The sequence below is a fragment of the Telmatherina bonti genome (genome assembly GCF_933228915.1).
Source record: "Telmatherina bonti genome assembly, chromosome: 14".
NCBI lineage: Eukaryota > Metazoa > Chordata > Actinopteri > Atheriniformes > Telmatherinidae > Telmatherina > Telmatherina bonti.
In genome coordinates, this window is record NC_136612.1 from 1315519 (window position 1) to 1335166 (window position 19648).

A 19648-nucleotide genomic window follows, 5' to 3' on the forward strand; every position below is an offset into this window, starting at 1 on the left:
GCACATACTGTTTGTTAATCATGCAATATACACATATACATAGGATCATAATAGAAACAAGATGGATAAATGCAACGTCATAACATTTGGTATCCAGCTCTGGTCCTTGAGGGCCTCAATCCTGCAGGTTTTCCAAGTATCCCTGCTTTAACACACCTAAAACTAGTCGTTAATAGCGCTGAACCTCATAGGATTCTGGATCCATTTAATGTGAGCCAGGTGTGTCGGAAAGGGAATACACAGAAAACCTGCGGGACAGCTGTTGGATGTTTGTATCGATGAAGGTAGATACAACCGATGGTAGTAGAGCGCAGTTTCTTTTATTATCAAGTCTTGAGATCCATCATATTACAACGTGACCATCTCACAGGAGGAAAACATGGACAGCGCTTGCACTAAAGTGTGTGTGCGTATAAAACCTAAGTACAGTGTGCCAAAAAGGAAAATAAAGACTAACATGACAGTTGACTTGTCTACAACAGGGGCTCTCAGGGACGGACTTTGGACACCCCTGCCTTACATAGTTAATCATGGACTTCTGGAACAAATAGAGCATGAATGATCATGGATGTTTTTAAATTTCTATTATTTTAAGTATCAGCAATAGTAATGGAGACAGAGATTGGAAGCTAACATCTAAAGGAAGGTTATACACCCCCAAACGGGGATATGTAGTGGAAACAGGTCGGTCAGACGGGAAGTAACGGAGCGAGCCGTATGACCTGACTGATTAAAAATCTAATTAGGTTTGTGTAAGGCCAACAATGTTCATGGAGGGGCGCGTGATCCCTAAGTTGGCCAGAGAATACTGCCAGGGATTGTGTATTTCTACTGTGTGTGTGTTGCGTGTTATAACTACGCCCTGTTCTGTGAGAACTGGAATTTTCTACGCTTTTTTCGAGAAAGAGAGCTTGTAGTTTTATGATATTGTAATAGATCGATTTTAAACATCCAACCCGTGTCCATCGCTTTCACCGTGGCAACAATGGCATGAAAGTTCGACCTCTGACGCCCCCAGAGTTCATGTGGCTTGGGTCTGCTTTGCTTCATTTCACCCACCTTAATAACACCCTTCTGAGAGGGGCAGGTTCCTTAGCTTGCAAATTCTGCCATTATATGCATCAAGAAGCTTTTCCTGGAGAGGTACACCTCTCACATCAGCGCAGCAACATCTTTAGCAAAACTTTCTGTTGTGGTATGAGAGGGGCGGGGCTCCCTGACATAGCATGTCTGGGTCTGCGTCTGTGATTGGTTAGGAGGAAGTAATGACCGTTATTTTAGAGTACATAATAGGCTGCAGTGAAAAAGGAAGAGAAACGTTTTTTCTGTTGAACTTTTACCAACTCTTGGTTTTTTCTATAGCACCACACGTGTATTGATCAATATAGATTGTTATGGAATTATTGTCCAACCGTAGCAGAGCATAGTTATTGCAGGAGGTGTTAAACTGAAAAGTAAAAGTAAGTTTATATATGAAAATTTATTTGTGAACAGCTCCAGTAATACAAGGAAGTATAACCACAGAGGCTGAAACCCATGCTGGCGGTCACTTAGCAGGAGCTTCAAGATGATACTTTTTTTTTATTGTATAGTACATTTTCAAGTAATTTGACAACAATTGGAAGAATGGAAGTTGGACTATAATTGGAAACATCTCTGGGATCTTCTCTTTTCATAAAAATCAGGAAATGTTGACCTTCTGAGACACAAATAAACTAAATGATGAAAAAGGAATTTGCAATTTTATCATGATCAGTGAGAAGAGTGCTTTTAATGGAAATCTGTTCATTATTTCAGTGTTTTTAACCACCAATGGTTGGTGCCATAATGGTGCATGCCATAATGTTCTTGTATAAGCAGGAGCTAAAATAATTTCTTATTGAAGTAATTCTTTTTGGCTTCACACAGCTCAGTGTTCTATCTATTTCTGAGATATATAAAGACAAAGCTATTTTCAGGTGTTTATGTGTATCAGTACATCTTAAAAGAGGAGGTCTTGATTTTTAGAAGTTGTAATATATCTTTGTTGATGCAAAATATTGTATTTTCATCCATTCATTCATTATCCGTACCGGTTAGTCCGATTAAGGGTTGCAGGGAAGCTAGAGCCTATCCCTGCAGCCTTTGGGCGGGAGGCATGCTTGGACAGATCGCCAGTCCATCGTAGGGTTAATAAGTAGTGGTGAATTTTTCATGTAATGCCTCCATTTGTTTCTAAAAATTTGCTAAAAACCTGGTCGGGGTTTCCAAGGCACATTTCATTCCTCCAGTCAGAATCATAAACATTAAATTTAGGTAATTCCAGCAAAACATGCAGATTTGGAATCCTAAATAACTTTCATCCTATGGAACATTTCTGATGGGCAGATAAAAGAGTACACATGGTGCTATATTAATAAAGCTTAATTAAATTTAAACATCTTACCTCAAACATGTTCCCCGCACTGTACTCTGGTGCAATGATGAGGTCAATGTCTCTTTTGTCTCCCAGAAATGATGGGTACGCTACATTGATCAGTAGCCCAGCATCAACCAGGTGAAATCGTTCTTTAGAGCCGAGGCAAGCTGGAACAGATGAATCTATCGGCAACAGAAATATAGATTTTTGTATATATTAGTTTTGATATTGTAGCTGGGGTAGGTCATCTTGCTAAGAGACATTTTTGTTTTACTCTGGGTGACGTGGTTCCTCGTCCTGATGGTAGTCTATACATTCTGTAATCATGAACAATAAGCCGAGAAAGAGAAAATCGTTGATGGAAAAAGCTGCGAATAAAAAGTCTTCGATCATGCAAGGAGCAGAACCAGAAGGGGAGGAGCCAAGACAGGAGGAGGAGCCAAGATAGAGGAGTGGTCAACGCAAGGGGAGGAGCCACATCTTGCTAGCTCTCCAACATTTCCTACTCCAGTTTAAGATTACTTAAGCTTACTTAAAACACTTCTTTTGGGCCTGTTAGTACTTTTCTGCCAAATTCTAGCATGTTTTTTATTAATGTAGATTGAGATACCCTCTCTCTATAACTGAAATGTGGTAAGAGGGAATCAAAAAGGCACATCAGGAATAAATCCACCTTCTCACCTTGGTACTGGTAGAGGAAGTTGCTGATTGTTCCCCACTCCCATTTCATTATCAGAGGTAGTATTTGCTTTGTTAGAAAAGAAACTGGGAAAACCACATAGAAAGGAAATTAAATTAATTAAATGTGTTTCTTCTTGCAAGATTAAGCTTTGAAGCAGCTCTGATGAATACTGACCATGTCTTTTGAAAGCTCCATCCTCCAGGCTTTGGCTCCAGATTTCAGCAGCCTTCAGCAGCTCTAAACCCCACTGCTGAAAAAGACTTTGTCTTTCCTCTGGGCTCTTTGACTCCAGCAGTGCAGTCGCGTTTTGATTTACCTTGTCTGCATAAGATACGAAAAAAGGGAACAGTGGCATACAGACAGAGATGTTGCTGAGTAATTAGTTGAAATAGGATGAAATCAAACACATTTTACTCCAGGTTTGACCGGCAGCAACCTTATTAAGCTCACAAAACTAATATATTAAACACATCCTTTTACCCTCCAGTAATTTTTGCAGTTTGTCCAAATCAGTAAGGGCAGTGGGATCCTTAATGGTACTTTTGGTCAGAGCGATCAGTTTATTAAGGGCGTTGTATACACGCAGGTATTCCTGGGCGCTGTGATCCACGTATCCAGGCACTGAAAACAAAGACAAAGCCAGTGTGTTAGAAGAGATCCAAGATGCAGTTAAACAGATATGAATGTTAGACTGATCACCATTCAGCCAGGGAGGGATAAGCTCTGTGACCATCTCCCCATGAGCCAGGGCACAGCCTAAAATGCCTGCATAATGGAAAAATATGAGGATTACAAATTGTCCAACCAGTGGGTTCATGTATGACATGTACATATGGGCATCTTGTGGACGTATACTATCTGCAAGGTGTTTTATATCCACAGTGAGGATTTCTGGCAGCATCTGGTTCAGGGGCAGACCCGGACTGTCCACAGGGAGAACCGGGAGTATTCCCCAAGCGCCGGTCTAGGATTGGCCTGCTGGCCTGTGTCTCTCTTTGTCTTTTTTTCATTTTTCCCCAAAGGCGGCGCGGCTATCAGTGAGACAGGCCCGGCCAATCAGAGGCCACTCAGGCCAATAGAATGTGAGGAGGGCAAGACGATTGGTTTATTACGACACCCGCCCCAACAGTGCCGACCAATCAGACAGCGTTAATAGTGGCGCGTAAGCACGAGTCTGGTGTAGCTGCTGCTGTGTGTTAAGCTAGCGAGAGGAGCTGGTTAGGATATGAAGGGATGGACTCAACTGCTCAACGAGGAAAAAGGAAAAGCGGCGCTGAGAGAGAGAGAGAGATAAAAAGAGAAAGGCGCTGGAGGATGATGCGGCAAAATGCCAAAAAGTTAGAGATTTATTCAGGCTCCCGTTAAAAAAAGGAGGGCTCTGCAAGTAAGTTATTTACAAAAACATTTACAAACAACACATTTTTCAGAGATGATATTGCTGCTGAGCAGATATGATGTTTGCTTACAAGAGCATGTCAATGACTGCATAAAGCAGAGCAAGATGTCACACGAGACCCGAGGGGGTAAAGGAAGGGGGTCCCTCGTAACTCTGCTCTCAAAGCAAACAGTTAACAAGGTCATTGATGCTGTCAGTCATCTGATCCAGTCACTACTGCTGATGAGGTAAGAGAGGCAAAGATGTTTTCAGTCCAACTGGATACAACCCAAGACCTTACATCCAAAGACCAGTCTGCTTCTGCTCAGTGTACACATTGGTATACATCACATATGTAAAAGTCAAGCGAATGAATTATCTCTGGCCCCCGGGATGATATTTGATTAGTATTAGAACCGGCCCGCAGCTGTAGCCACCCGCTGGTGTTTTGCACGCACCAATACTACATTTCCCACAATGCAACGGTAACCCGCGAACTCACTGCGGCGCAGCAAGCAGACCTCGGCTTCATCATTCATTAGCAGTCAGAGCAGATGTCAACTTTCAGCTACCTCCTCCCCAAAAAATGGCTAAACGGAAGGTGGATGCTGAGAACAGGGGGTTTCAAGCTAGGTGGGAGGCAGAGTACATGTTCACTGAGGTAAATGGCAAACCTGTGTGTCTTCTGTGTGGAGAAAGTTTGGCTGTAATGAAAGAATACAATCTAAGAAGGCACCATGAAACGTAAGAAACACACAGAAAGTATTGTTTTGTCTGTGTGCCATATTATTTTTGCATTTTATTTTATTGTATTTTATTTATTTATTTATATTTATTTTTCAGTTAATGGACTCAGGGGAAACTGCAGATAAGAGCCATGAGAAAGAACACAACTGATTTGATTTATTCTATATTTTCTCATTTTACTATTTGAAGCAGTAATTGGTAGGATAATAGAGCAGCATAATATTGCATTTTCAGTTTATAATGCATGCAGTTTCATTTATGCATTTATCTTGATATAAGGAACTTATTTTGTTTCTGAAGGAAAATTGCTTTTTTGCTGTTTGCCTGTTGAAAATGTTTTCTCTTTAACTTACTGACAGAGCCATAAGAAAATATTTATTCATTTAATGTACAGGACATTTGAAGGCAGTTTGTTCCTGTCTGTGTGCCTGCTGAAAAATGTTTTCCTGATTATTCATTTAATCATTAAATAATATACTGTGTTAGGTCTTGGTTCAATAGGCTACGTGCAATCATTTCAATATGTTTTAATAAACATTGAATCAATCCGGCCCTCGGCTTATGGCCAATTTGTTTTTTTGGCCCTCTGTGTATTTGACTTTGACATCCCTGGTATACATGGTATGTGTTTAAATCCAGCATCTAACAGACAGAATGTTGGTTGCTGCTTCTGTGGTCATGCAGAGTGCTGCAAGCTACTCCATCTGAATCATTAGTTTCAGCTGTGCGTTCAGTGTAAAGGCTGCATGCATAATTAAACAACATAAAGTGTGTGGTTCAAAATCAATGTGTGCTAAAGTTGCACAAGTAATTCAAATGTTATTTTGAAGTTGAAAAATACAGAAACTTTTCAGAATAATTGCAGTTCAATATTGAATTTGCACATCTTTTTGCAATTCTGCTGATTAAACACTGCTGGAAGTAGCAAAAAAGCATTCCTATTCCAATTTTTTTTTTTCTTTTCTTGCTCTCAGCTAAGGTGGATGCTTTTTTCTGCTTTTTCCCGATGATCCTAATGGATCTCTGTTCTTATGTCATAAGGCGGCGTCGGTAAAACTGGCTGCAGGGCTGAAGCTTCATTTTGTTTCTGTAAACATGTCATAAATGTTACATGTCTGTATGTCAAACCTTGGACGAGCTGGCTTAACCTTGAATTTCCCTTCAGGGATGAATAAAGTCCCCTCCCTGAGCCGTCACCTTATCGTGGTGGAGGGGTTTGTGCGTCCCGATGATCCTAGCAGCTATGTTGTCGGGGGCTTTATGCCCCTGGTAGGGTCACCCATGGCAAACAGGTGTCTAGGGGAGGGACCAGACCAAGCACGGCTCATCGACGCCTATGACGACGACAAACCTGGGAAGAAATGTTCCCTTGCCCGGACGCGGGTTACCGGGACCCCCATCTGGAGCCAGGCCTGGAGGTGGGGTACGAAAGCGAGCGTCTGGTGGCCGGGCCTTCGCCCATGGGGCCCGGTCGGGCTCAGCCTGAAAGGGTTACATGGGCCCCACCTCCCGTGGGCTCACCATCTGCGGGAGGAGCCGTAGGGGTCGGGTGCAATGTGAGCTGGGCGGCAGCAAGAGGCGGGGACCCTGGCGGTCCGATCCCCGGCTGCAGAAGCTGGCTTTAGGGACGTGGAACGTCACCTCTCTGGTGGGGAAGGAGCCTGAGCTTGTGCGCGAGGTTGAGCGTGATAGTACGAGTGTGTGGGGGGTTGGGGAGGGGTGTATGAGGGAGTGGGTTGTGTGTGTGCGTGTGTGTGCAAGGGGGGGGTCTTGGTGCTCGGGGAGCGCTGCTGGTGAACTGGGGTGCGGCCTGGCTGCCGCTCGGTGGCGGACTGGGGATCCCGGCCCTCCGTCGGTGTGGGCTGGGCCCTCTGCCTGCGGGGGTGGGGGGTTGCTTCTGGGCTCTTGGGGCCGGGGGGCCCGCGCTCTGTCTGCCCTGGGGGGCTGGTGCCCGGCGGGGCCGGTCCTCGCTGGTCCGGGCCTGCTGGGGCCTGTTCCCCCTGACTGCAGGGGACTCTGGCTGGGACCCCCCTCTGCCTCCTCCTGGGTCGGTGCATGGCTGGCTCCGGGGTGGGGCGGTGGGGGTCTGCACCTGGGGGTGGCTGCCGATGGCCCTGGTCTCGGGGGTCCTCCTGGCGTGCCTCTTGCCTTTGTGTGGGAGGGGTCACACTGGCATGATCTTCTCTGAACACGTTCCACTCTGCATGTTCTGCATGTGACACAGTCACCGAGTCGTCTGCAGGTTTATTCACTAACAGCAGCTGGTTTTCTCATTGAGTTTCCACAGACTAATTTTGAAACTTCTCATACTTCCAGACATTTCTCAAAGAAGAGTTGTGGGCCCTGCACAACCGACCCTGAAGGCTTTCCCTCGCACTCAGTAAGGACAGGGTAGGACAAGAGCCTTCCTGGTATCCACAGCTGGCTGGAGCATTCTCAATCCCAGGATAGTGCATATTGTTTTGTATGCAGGCATTTTTCACTCCCCTCTGCTCCTGACACAACATTTACTCCACATGCTGGCTTTCCAAACTGGAAAAAGGCCACATGCAAAGATGGAGGATTCCAGAGAGCTGCCAAGGCAGAGCACCATCTTAATGCCATGGTGGCATGGGCAGAGTATAAGAAGGGTGTCGAGAACAATACATCTTTATTCCAGGCAATGGATGAACAATACCAAAAAAAGGTGGAAGAAAACAGAAAGTAAATTAAAACAGTAGCTGATGTCCTGCCGTGCACAGCCAACATCGCACAGCGTGGCCACCGAGAGTCAGAGGACTCAGGCGACAAAGGAAACTTTTTGGCCATTACGGAACTGATTGCTAAGCATGACCCTTTAGTTAGACAGAAAATGGGACATAGCAATGCCAAATATACCAGTCAGCACATTCAAAATGAGACTTTGGAAGTGTTGGCTGAGATGTTTGGAAGGACATTGTTGAGGAGATGAAACAAAGCAGGGTGTTCAGCGTTCTAGCTGATGGAACAAAAGACTTAAAACAAGAACTCTCATTAGTGCTTAGGTACTACTACAAGGGATCGTGCATGAAAGTTTCATGCATTTTGAACATGCCCATAAACTTGATGCTGCTGGGCTAACAGAAAAATTGTGAATAGCCTTCGAAGGTATGGATTAGAATACAGAGAGCAGATGGTTGGGCAAGGCTATGATGGGGCCTCAGTGATGAGCGGCAGACAGTGGTGTGTCTGCACGGATACAGTCACTGGCAAAGCATGCCTTTTACGTACACTGCAATGCACATTGTCTTAACTTAGTAATTGTGGACACAGTGAAAGCAGTGCCAGAGGCTTCCTGTTTGTTTTCTTTGTTGCTGTGCCTATATACATTTCTGACAGGATCATATGTACACCAGAAGTGGCAGGACATTCAACGGTCCGCAGGGTCAGCCTCCAGAGTTGCCCAGACTGAGTGATGTTCGGTGGACTTGCAGGTTTTATACCAGTCCAAACCTTATGGACCGGCTTCCAGCTGTTCTCCGTGTCCTCCACAACATTTATGAGGAGAACAATGGAGACAGAAGTGTGGAGGCGCGTGGACAGGTAGACCTAAAATTCATTGGCCTTCTGGCAACTTTTCGAAGAATACTTGGAGACACCGAGTTTTTAAGTGATATGCTGCAATCCTCATTGTTGGACTTGGCCAGAGCAGTTGAACTCATTGAGGCACTGCAAGACACAGTTGTGCACTACAGAGATGACGTGGACAGAAGTGCTGGACGTTGCGCAGTAGTGCAACATTCGCATGGAGAGGGTTTCCAAAAGACAGCCAAAGACTAGCTCTGCTCTACATGAAGCCATTGTCACATCCGCAATTGGTCAACAAAACAGTGATAATGGCAAGGACTATTTTTGTAAGACTGTTTTCTATCCCATCTTAGACACTTAGTGCTGAGCTGGAGAGGCGTTTTTCCAAAACCAACTGTGATACAATGAAAGGGATTCAAGCACTCAATCCCAAAAGCAAGAGCTTTTTGGAGGAGGATGCTCTGTTTCTGTTAGGATCCATTTACAACACAAACCTGGGTGATCTTAAGCATGAACTCCATCAAGCTAAGTGGATCTCGGAAAGAAAGGAGGCGGCTGGAATGAAGAAGCTCGTCAGAGTTCCTGGAGTCATTCAGTGAGGTCTTCTTTGAACTGTTCAGATTGTGCTAAATTGCCATGGCCCTACCTGTAAGCACAGCTGCTTGTGAACGCAGCTTTTCTACACTGAAACTGATAAAAAATCACTTGCGCATCACCATGAACAATGAGAGACTGAGTGACCTTGGGGTGCTAAGTGTGGAGTCCAAGAGAGCCAAGGCGCTGGATATGGACAAGTTCATTAGTTTGTTTAGTAGCCAAGATGGAAATCGCAAAATACAGTTGTAATGAAGTGATGACTTCCACTGAAATACCAGAGTTTGTGTGGTACTGATTCTACAGAAAACTAATTACTATACAGTATACTAAGATGTTTACTACTGAAGAAGTGTTTTGAATATTGTTGCTCACTGTTTGAGTTTATGGTGCTGTTTATTCTGCTTAACACTTCTTGTTTACTACAGAGTTGAGGAGTACTGATCATAATGATTAAAAATAAAGTTTATGAATGTTGCAAAATGTATTGTGATCATTGACAATGCTGTAAAGGCTACTACTGGTGAGCTTACTAATTTCACATAAGAGCCAGATGTTCATGAAAATATTGTAAACAAGGAGACATGTCCATCAAAGTTTTAGTATTGAAAATGGAAAATGAAAAGGTCAGGTGCACCTTCCTTACAGAATAGGTGTTAATGTAGCCAACAAAAGCATCATGAAGACAAAAATACTTTGTGTAATTGTACAACCTAAGAAAAGTAATTGTTTCCACTTAGTAGTCTAAATATTGAAGACAGATCGGTAGCAGCCTTCATTTTCGTCACTTTTGGGTGGCCCCCCCAGTTTAACTGTTGCCCCCCACTTGAAAATACTCTGGATCCGCCCCTGGGTAGAAGCTCTGCTGGTGTCGTGGTTAAATGAAAGGGCTATGGTTGAGATGTTTGTGGGTTTAACCCCCAATTCTGCATCTTGATAACGCAAGTCAGGTAGTTGTGCTTCTTCTCCAAATGGTTACACTTAGCACTTCCATTCAATCTAGCATAGTTCAATTATAGGGCATTCACAGTTGCTGTTATTTCAATCATAGTTTTATCTAGTTAAGTTATTTTCAATGGCACTGAAAAAAACAAACAAAACAAAGTCGTAAAATGTAAGTACATCCCCACAGCTGCACACATTATTTTGATGTTTTTGTCATAGCACATTATGTCATTGTTTCCATTTTTATTTTTTGCATTTTTGAGCAGATGACTTTCTCTTACATGTTTCTTTCTAACTGGATAGGTCTCTTTTAAATTAAATCTATGGTACTTTCATTAATTTCAGTCAGATTTTAACATCTTGGATGCTACACATCATGCTCTGGATGCCAGTACGCACCTTGTAGTTTGACCATGTCCATCTCTTGCTTTTTCACCAGCAACTCTCCACTCTGAAATTTGCTTCCCAAAAAGGAAGTTTCCACAAAGAGTCCTAATTCCGTAAATCCTGCTTCATGAGGGCTCACCTCAAACCATTTTCCTACGAGACGAAAAAGACATTTTACTTTGTGCATGAACTCTATAATCCTCTCTGGGTGTAGTTTAATGTGTGTACCTTGTATCAGTCCATCTGAGTAACAGAGCTTCTCTATAGCACAGTAGATGGGGTAAGGATTGGTGGCATTCCTGCTGGCTTCATCTGAAAGATGTCGAAGATCCATCTGATGGTATGATGAATAGTTCATGTGAATGATTTTTTAAATCTTTCTCATTTCAGTGTAGAATAGTTCACCTGTGTGCATATTCCTGCTACCTGTTTCATGATGCCAGCAGAGGTTAGGACCCCCCAGACATCACTGAGGGAGAAGTGCTCCTCTTTAGCTCTCTCAGCCAACCATGTCATGGCCTGCTCCAGCTCCACTCCGGGACCCGACAGCCTGGACATGGCTTCGTCCATATTGGAACTCCACTGAGGGTCACTGTACAGGGAAGCCATGGACCTGTTACAGAGGAGAGGAAGATAAACGTGCACGTGGATCAAGGTAATTCATAATCACAAGACAAAGGGAGTCATTGTGCACAACTTGATGCAAGTTTCTGAACTGATTGTACTCTGATCTGACGTTTGCTGTCATATATTGATTTGTCCCTTTGTATAAAAATGTAATTATTGTTACCATGTTGACCCTGAAACTCCTCCCATGTAGAGGATAGTGTCCAGCAGGTCTTCCTCCTTCATCTGATAAAGGGAACCCACCAGACCCACAGCTGCCCTCTGACCTCCACCAGAGGCCAACAAGGTGATATGTGGAACTGAATCCTGGATGGAAAGAGTCAGTAAATCTTATTAGCTGCGGTAGTGTTTTTATAGTATTACAGCACCGCCCAGGCTATGTATTGGCCATCATGCTGTGACTACGGTCCGAAGAAGGATTCACTATGGCAGTGGTTGGGACTGCAGGTTGGTCAGCTTCGCCTTTTCAGCTGTTGGACTGACTCTGGACACTCCTAGACTGGAGACCGTAAAATGGATTAAATGCTGGGCTGGTCGGTATTGTGACATAAAATTGGGGGTTTATGTTAGGGATCTTATGTGGATGGATAGGTAACTAACTTTGAGTGACGTTATCAGTCCATTTATTTTTTCTCTTTCTTTGGTACTTTGTATGGAATGGCAATTTGGTAGGTGGAGGCAAAAGTATCCGCATTAAATATGCGGCTTGTGTCTGTGGTTGGTGTCAGTTTAACAAAGTTAAAATTTACCTGCAAGGTAAGTCCAACAGTCCACCAATCAATCAGCCAGTGTTACATGCCGTTAGTCACACAGAAAGCTCATTCATGTACAAGTAAAAAAACGACGGGCGGGGGGGGGGGGGGGGGGGGGTGTTTATCTGGTTCACTGGTGCCCATTGAAGTGTGGACACACTCAGTGGGAGAAGGGAGGTTCCTACTGAGTCAGACATCTGAGAAATTCTCTTTTTTTCTGTTCAGGCACAACTTCAAATAAATGTTTTTTCCCAGCATGTTAAGGCATATGACTCTGGGGCTGATACTGAATTCATTGATGCTGGTATGTTTAAATCTCTGAACATTAAATTACAACCCACATCTAGGAGCCAGAAGGTTTTAGCACTGGCTAGTCATGTGTTGCACCAGATCACTCAGGAGACAATTCCCCTCAAGTTCATCATTTGTGGCAATCACCAGGAATTGATATCATGTCTTGTCATTCATTCTTCTGAGTTACCTATTATTCTTGGTGCTTCTGAACCAGTTCTCTGTCAAGAGACCTACCCTGATCTATCTAAGGTTCCTTCTGAGTACCATGACCTAAAGCAAGTTTTCAACAAGTACTTGGCAACTTCTCTTCCTCCACATCGCCCCTGTCACAAGAAGCTTGAGTACCTAAAATCAGCCAAGAGATTTAAGCCCAGATAGCCCCTGTTCTTCAGTAGGTTTATCTTCTGTCCTACAGACCAGGAACCAACAACACCAAGCCAGATTCCCTCTAAAGACTTCCCAAGGATCCAGAAGAGGGACGAGCAGATGGTCGGTGTGACAACGTCGTTCCTCAGTCTGTGCGGCTGGGAGTCACCAGACTTGGTTTGGAGAGAGAGCTACAGGAGGCCCACCAGCAACACCCAATTCCTGATAACTGTCCCAAGGATCGCCTCTTTGTACCAGAGCACCTAGTCTCGGAGGTACTGTCACTGTGTCATAGTTCCCGTTTATTTTGTCACCCAGTTATAAACAAGAAACAGTCAGTGGTGCGGGGTGCAGGGTCGCTTCTGGTGGGGACAAGATGTCAAAGAGTTCATCGCTTAACGCCATGTCTTTTCCCAAGCAAAGTCTTCACATCGACAACCAGCTGGTTTCCTGCAACCACTCTCAATTCCACGTCGACCATGGTCTCACTTATTGATGGATTTCATCACAGATCTTTCCAACTCCAATAACCATTCAGTACTGCTTACCATAGTTGACTGTTTCTCTAAAAGGACTCATTTGGTCCCTCTTGTCAAGCTGCCGTCATCTAAGGAACTTGGAGAGATCCTAGCCAAGGAGGTGTTCCAGTTACATAGACTCCCTGTTGACATAGTCTGACAGTGGGCCTCATTTCGTTTCTAAATTGTGGAAGGAATTCTGCAACCTCCTGGGAATCCAAGTAAACTTTCTGGGTACCATCTGCATATGGATGGGCAGACAGCAGGTCAACCAGGAGGTGGAGACTAAGCTCAGCAATTTGTGTGAACGAGACCCCTCCATGTGGTTGCAGAACATTCCGTGGGTGGAATATATTGTCATGTTTTTCTTCCCTGATCTGCCGCCACTCATCAGTTGGAACTCAGTCCACCTGGGGCTTCCTAATTGCCTGTGCTGTGCTCATCAGTCTCATTCAGATCACTTGGTTTTCTGCCCATTTTGTCATGACTCACAGCCAACTTAAACACTCTCCAGTCTATTCCCCTTTGCCAGATTTGCATCAAACCAATGTCTTGTTGTTGTCCAGCGTTCTACGGATTGTGTCCTGTTGCCGACCCACCTCTTCATGTCCCTGGATTCCACTCCTTGCCTTGCCCATGACGGACATTTCTTGCCCCTTGGATTTTCATGACACAGACCCTTGCTTTGTCTCTGGACCCCTTAGCTTCGCCTGTCGTCCTTGTTAAGTACTTCCTCTGCAATATAATCTTGACCTCATGCCTCCCTCCTGACCTTGTCTCTAGAACCTGGACTCTCACAGCTGCTCATGTCCCTGGATTGATCCTCTGCTCCTTAGCCTCATTCTTCTTTCCTCAAATAAACTGATTTTTGTTCACAGCTCCTTTTGTGTGTAGCTGAACTTCTGGGTCCTTACAGTAACTCCTTATATCTTCATCACCAATTCCAGTGTATGACACTTTGTATGTTGGAATGAAGGTAAAACCAAATCCGCTCCAGATTCAAGAACCAAACCTCGCTGCCAGACTGCTTTCAGCCATTTCCCAATTGTCGGATTGTTCTAGACTGTACTGAGGTAGCTGTCTCCAATACAAAAGTATGGACACATTTCCTCCAATGTTAATTTTGTTTATATTAAATAGACCAAGATTACAAATGTTCCTTGATGATTTTTTCACAAACTAAAATGTTTTAGAATAAATGTGAGAATATGTATAAGGTCTGTTGTTTTTTTTTGTATTCTCAAAACAGTCCACCATCCACCATGGTGGACTGCCTGTGACTTCATCCACCATCAGTTGAACAGGGAGAAATAACAGGATTTTCATTTGACAGCTTGAGTGCAAGGGGAACTGAACTAGCAAGGAAAACTGCTTTCAGTTCATTTATTTTGACTACATTTGTTGCCCCTTGTTACTGCTTATTTATAAATAAATACAATATAACACAAAATAGCAGTTCAACTGGTACAAAGATGATTTATCAAATAACATTTGGGGAGGCTTCAACATTCACAATAAAAAATGATTTCTAAAACTGGTAAAGAATGTGGAGTCATTCCAAAATAATTTAACATCTGATAAAATGTGGGGCAGGAAACATTCCCTTATAAAAAAAGTTTCTAAAACACACAGGTTTGCCCAAGTTGGATCTTTATGGATGAGCAGAATTCCAAGATCCAGAGGAGTCCATACCACCAGATGACGGCTCCTGTCAGGTACAAGTTGCCAGCTTGTAGGTCTGTTTCAGTTCCAGTGACTTCATCTAGTTTGAGGAAAAAAGTCATTTGACTGAATCCTGGTCTTCTTTCTGGCTGCATGGGGACATTTTACTTCAATCATGCAGTCATCTGACACCAAGCAGGCACTGCCAGAGAGAAATACTTTGTTTTCCTGGATGGTTAGACTAGTATATGTATTCTTCTTTTAAGCCAGTGTGTAGTTCGGTGGAACTGGGGATTTTCATTTTAATATCACTCTTCTCGCCAACAGAGTTGTAAATGAATGAAAATGAAAAATACTTTATTAATCCCCAAAGGGAAATATAGTAGTATATAATAATAACTAGAGGAGGTCTTGTTCCGGAGGCTGATGGCTGCTGGCAGGAATGATCTTCTGTATCTTTCAGTCTTACATCGGACCTGAAGAAGCCTCTCACTGAACACACTTTGTTGTTTCATCACTGTGTTGTGGAGAGGGTGTGAAGAATCCTCCATCATCTTCATCAGCTTGTGCTGCATTCTTCTTTGGACAATCAGCTCCAGCGGCTCCAGAGTTACTCCAAGCACAGAAGCAGCTTTCTGGATCAGTTTGTTGATTCTCTTCAAGTCTCTGGTTCTGATGCTACTACCCCAGCAGATGCTGCAAAGCTGACTGCACTCTCCACAACAGACTTCTAGAAGATATGCAACATCTTGGTGCAGACGTTAAACCATCTCAGCTTCCTTAAGAAGTACAGTCTGCTCTGACCTTTCTTGTAGATGTAGTCAGTGTTGCATTTCCAGTCCAGTTTGTTGTCCAGCCATTAAGTCTTTTGGGGTTTTTTTTTAGCTAGGGAGAAGGTTACTGTGAAGGGCCATCAACCAAACAGGACAGCTGATTTCCATGAAAGGAAATTTCACACAGCAGATGACCTATTTAACAAATGGACTTCTTGTTTCACACCAAAGCAATGTCAGTCTGTATGTTAAAGGTGATCTCTTTTGTCCTGTTTGTTGCATCATAGACAGTATGAAATATTCCACAACAGCAATTAAAGCATTGGGAGTCACCGTTCTACCTGAATCAGACCAGGGGCCTCATATACAAAGCTGTCGCACACACAAAACCTGGCGTACGCCAATTATAGTCAACTCTTGGGATTTATCAAAACACGACTTGGCGGTAAAACGTCCTCCACGCCAACTCTGACCCCGGCGTACGACAACATCTGGAGAAACGGGAAACGGCGACACCAAAGGCAGAAAATAACACCAAAGAAATGGTGGGAAATTTGAGACATTTGTTCAAAATCAAATATAAACCTTTACGCAGAATTTTGTACATTAACAGCCTTTGCTTAAAAAAAAGAAAATGCATATTTAATATTGTTACTCCACCACGTGAAACGTCTACCACTAAAATCTGTTCTGAAACAAAGCAGTTCTACATGTTATAAAAGCCATTTCACACAATATCCTCACCTGTAGTCACTGTTGCTGCACACAGTTTTATAAACGAGGGCCCAGAACCCAGTCAGAGAAGAACAGTTCCACAACATATGGGAATTATTTGCTGTGGCTTGCGGGCACCCTTCACATAACGGTAGTAGCTTTAGTGTAGTGAGCTAAGTGGAGGATTCGGCACTGCATGAAACTGTGTCCAGGACAGACTGAGGACTTGTCGACTCCTAATAGCATCTCCTCCCACATATCATGCCCAGTCACCTCTCCCAAGCCATTTTGAGTGTGGTAGCAGATGACTGACCAAGGATAAAGATATCAAAATGAATATATTGCCCTCTTCAATGAGGAAGAAGGCTTCAGAAATGTATCGATATCTGAGGACCACTGTAGAACAGTTTGGGAATGAGCAATGAACAAAATTCCATATTTGGAGATATCTAAAAAAATGTTCTTTAGGGAGCAAGAATTGGTTAGCCAATGGTGGAAAAGAAGCAGAAATAAAATAACAATCTAGATCCCTAAGAGTCGTAATGCCCAGCCTAGCCCACATAGAAAAGGTGACGGGGGAAAAGTAGGATTTTGAAACCAGTGTTAACAGGCTAATAGGTCAATATGAACCATATAGAAGTGGGTTTTTATCTTTCTTTAGAAACTACATTAAACTACAGGCCTGGTTAAGGGTGTATAAACTCGGCTGCTAGGCCGTCTGGGCCGGGCTCAGGATGCTTTTAATGACTCAACTGCTGCCTCAAGTTCAGTTGCTGAGATGGGACGTTCCAGACCCTCAGCTGCTGTGCGACCGAAGATGGGAATGTGGAACCTATCAGAGAAGGAGATCATATCCGTGGAGGAATTAGAACAGTCAGATAAATATAACTTTTCATAGAAATTAGGTTAAGGTTTTGTTAATCTCCAGAGGATCTGATGAAACACCTGAACTTGTCTCAGTCGGGTGATAGTTTACTGGTTTTGTCTCCTTGTTCTGAGATCTCATGGAAAGAGTTGGTTGTGTGGAGTGATACAATGAGATCGTATTGAGCTTGGAAAGTCATTCGCTCCTTGTAAAAAAACAGCGCCTTGCTGTTGTTGAAATTTACGGTTTCCTACTGTTTATGTAAATACAGCTTACAACTCTTATTTTATATCTTTACAGTAAAATACTGACAAAAAATGGCAGTTAATTAATGCTAATTTACATTTTTTTTCCAGAAGAGGTATGTTTACAGGAGTTTACTGTACACCTGCTGTACAAAAACAACGCATTCTACTGTATAGCAAAAAGAACTACAATAATGTTGTTTTTCTTGTCTAAGTCTTGTAATATGTCAAATTATTGCTTTTTCTAATTGAGTGGACATTTTTAAACAAGCAAAACAGCTTCAAAGTATCTTTTCAAAACATTTTTTTAATTCAATTTTTAATTACTTGTATTAAGCTTTATTGAATAAAAGATAAAACCCTGAGGCATGTTTATAAGGAAAACTAAAATTTTATCAACTTAAACTATTCTAATTGAATAAAAGTGCAGTATGTGAAGACTTGACAAAAATAAATAAAAATAAATTACTAAAATTAGCATCTAAGAAACCAAGTAAATCTCCTAAATAATAAAATTGCAAAACATTCTTATAAAATGATAAGGTAGAAAATAAAAAAGCACAAAGCTCATTCAGGTAAATAAAGTTTCATTTCAGTCATTAAGGTTAATGTAAATGATCCATTCTGGATTTTAACAACTGTACATGAAGAGCGAGTCAACTAAGTCAATGACTCAATGACCAAGAACACCCAATTATAAAAACACGGTATGTGTGTGTGTGTGTGTGTGTGTGTGTGTGTGTGATTGGGCTGACTGTCTTATATGAAGTCCCATTTAAAGTCCATGAGCTTCTTTAGAAGAGTGGACCCACTGGGGTTGGTTGATGCCACCTTCCTCTGGGTTGATCTTTGCTGGAACCTGTCCCCGTCCGGCCGTGGTCCCTTCCTCTGGGTTGATCTTTGCTGGAACCTGTCCCCGTCCGGCCGTGGTCCCTTCCTCTGGGTTGATCTTTGCTGGAACCTGTCCCCGTCCGGCCGTGGTCCCTTCCTCTGGGTGATCTTTGCTGGAACCTGTCCCCGTCCGGCCGTGGTCCCTTCCTCTGGGTGATCTTTGCTGGAACCTGTCCCCGTCCGGCCGTGGTCCCTTCCTCTGGGTGATCTTTGCTGGAACCTGTCCCCGTCCGGCCGTGGTCCCTTCCTCTGGGTGATCTTTGCTGGAACCTGTCCCCGTCCGGCCGTGGTCCCTTCCTCTGGGTGATCTTTGCTGGAACCTGTCCCCGTCCGGCCGTGGTCCCTTCCTCTGGGTGATCTTTGCTGGAACCTGTCCCCGTCCGGCCGTGGTCCCTTCCTCTGGGTTGATCTTTGCTGGAACCTGTCCCCGTCCGGCCGTGGTCCCTTCCTCTGGGTGATCTTTGCTGGAACCTGTCCCCGTCCGGCCGTGGTCCCTTCCTCTGGGTGATCTTTGCTGGAACCTGTCCCCGTCCGGCCGTGGTCCCTTCCTCTGGGTTGATCTTTGCTGGAACCTGTCCCCGTCCGGCCGTGGTCCCTTCCTCTGGGTTGATCTTTGCTGGAACCTGTCCCCGTCCGGCCGTGGTCCCTTCCTCTGGGTGATCTTTGCTGGAACCTGTCCCCGTCCGGCCGTGGTCCCTTCCTCTGGGTGATCTTTACTGGAACCTGTCCCCGTCCGGCCGTGGTCCCTTCCTCTGGGTGATCTTTGCTGGAACCTGTCCCCGTCCGGCCGTGGTCCCTTCCTCTGGGTTGATCTTTGCTGGAACCTGTCCCCGTCCGGCCGTGGTCCCTTCCTCTGGGTTGATCTTTGCTGGAACCTGTCCCCGTCCGGCCGTGGTCCCTTCCTCTGGGTGATCTTTGCTGGAACCTGTCCCCGTCCGGCCGTGGTCCCTTCCTCTGGGTTGATCTTTGCTGGAACCTGTCCCCGTCCGGCCGTGGTCCCTTCCTCTGGGTGATCTTTGCTGGAACCTGTCCCCGTCCGGCCGTGGTCCCTTCCTCTGGGTGATCTTTACTGGAACCTGTCCCCGTCCGGCCGTGGTCCCTTCCTCTGGGTGATCTTTGCTGGAACCTGTCCCCGTCCGGCCGTGGTCCCTTCCTCTGGGTTGATCTTTGCTGGAACCTGTCCCCGTCCGGCCGTGGTCCCTTCCTCTGGGTTGATCTTTGCTGGAACCTGTCCCCGTCCGGCCGTGGTCCCTTCCTCTGGGTTGAT

At 44.3% G+C, this 19648-nt stretch overlaps 1 protein-coding gene across 1 annotated transcript in view; it reads right to left on the reverse strand.

Moving 5' to 3' along the window:
- The window catches only part of LOC306765167 (cytosolic phospholipase A2 gamma-like), a 59485-nt gene that overhangs the window by 15981 nt on the left and 23856 nt on the right, over nt 1-19648 (reverse strand). The window contains exons 3-11 of the mRNA XM_079252537.1: nt 11465-11607; nt 11101-11287; nt 10903-11008; nt 10687-10827; nt 3780-3845; nt 3561-3701; nt 3255-3401; nt 3080-3163; nt 2426-2580 (exon numbers count right to left, since the gene is read on the reverse strand). Of these exons, the coding sequence (XP_079108663.1) occupies nt 2426-2580; nt 3080-3163; nt 3255-3401; nt 3561-3701; nt 3780-3845; nt 10687-10827; nt 10903-11008; nt 11101-11287; nt 11465-11607 (1170 nt within the window). The remainder of the gene's footprint in view (nt 1-2425; nt 2581-3079; nt 3164-3254; nt 3402-3560; nt 3702-3779; nt 3846-10686; nt 10828-10902; nt 11009-11100; nt 11288-11464; nt 11608-19648) is intronic.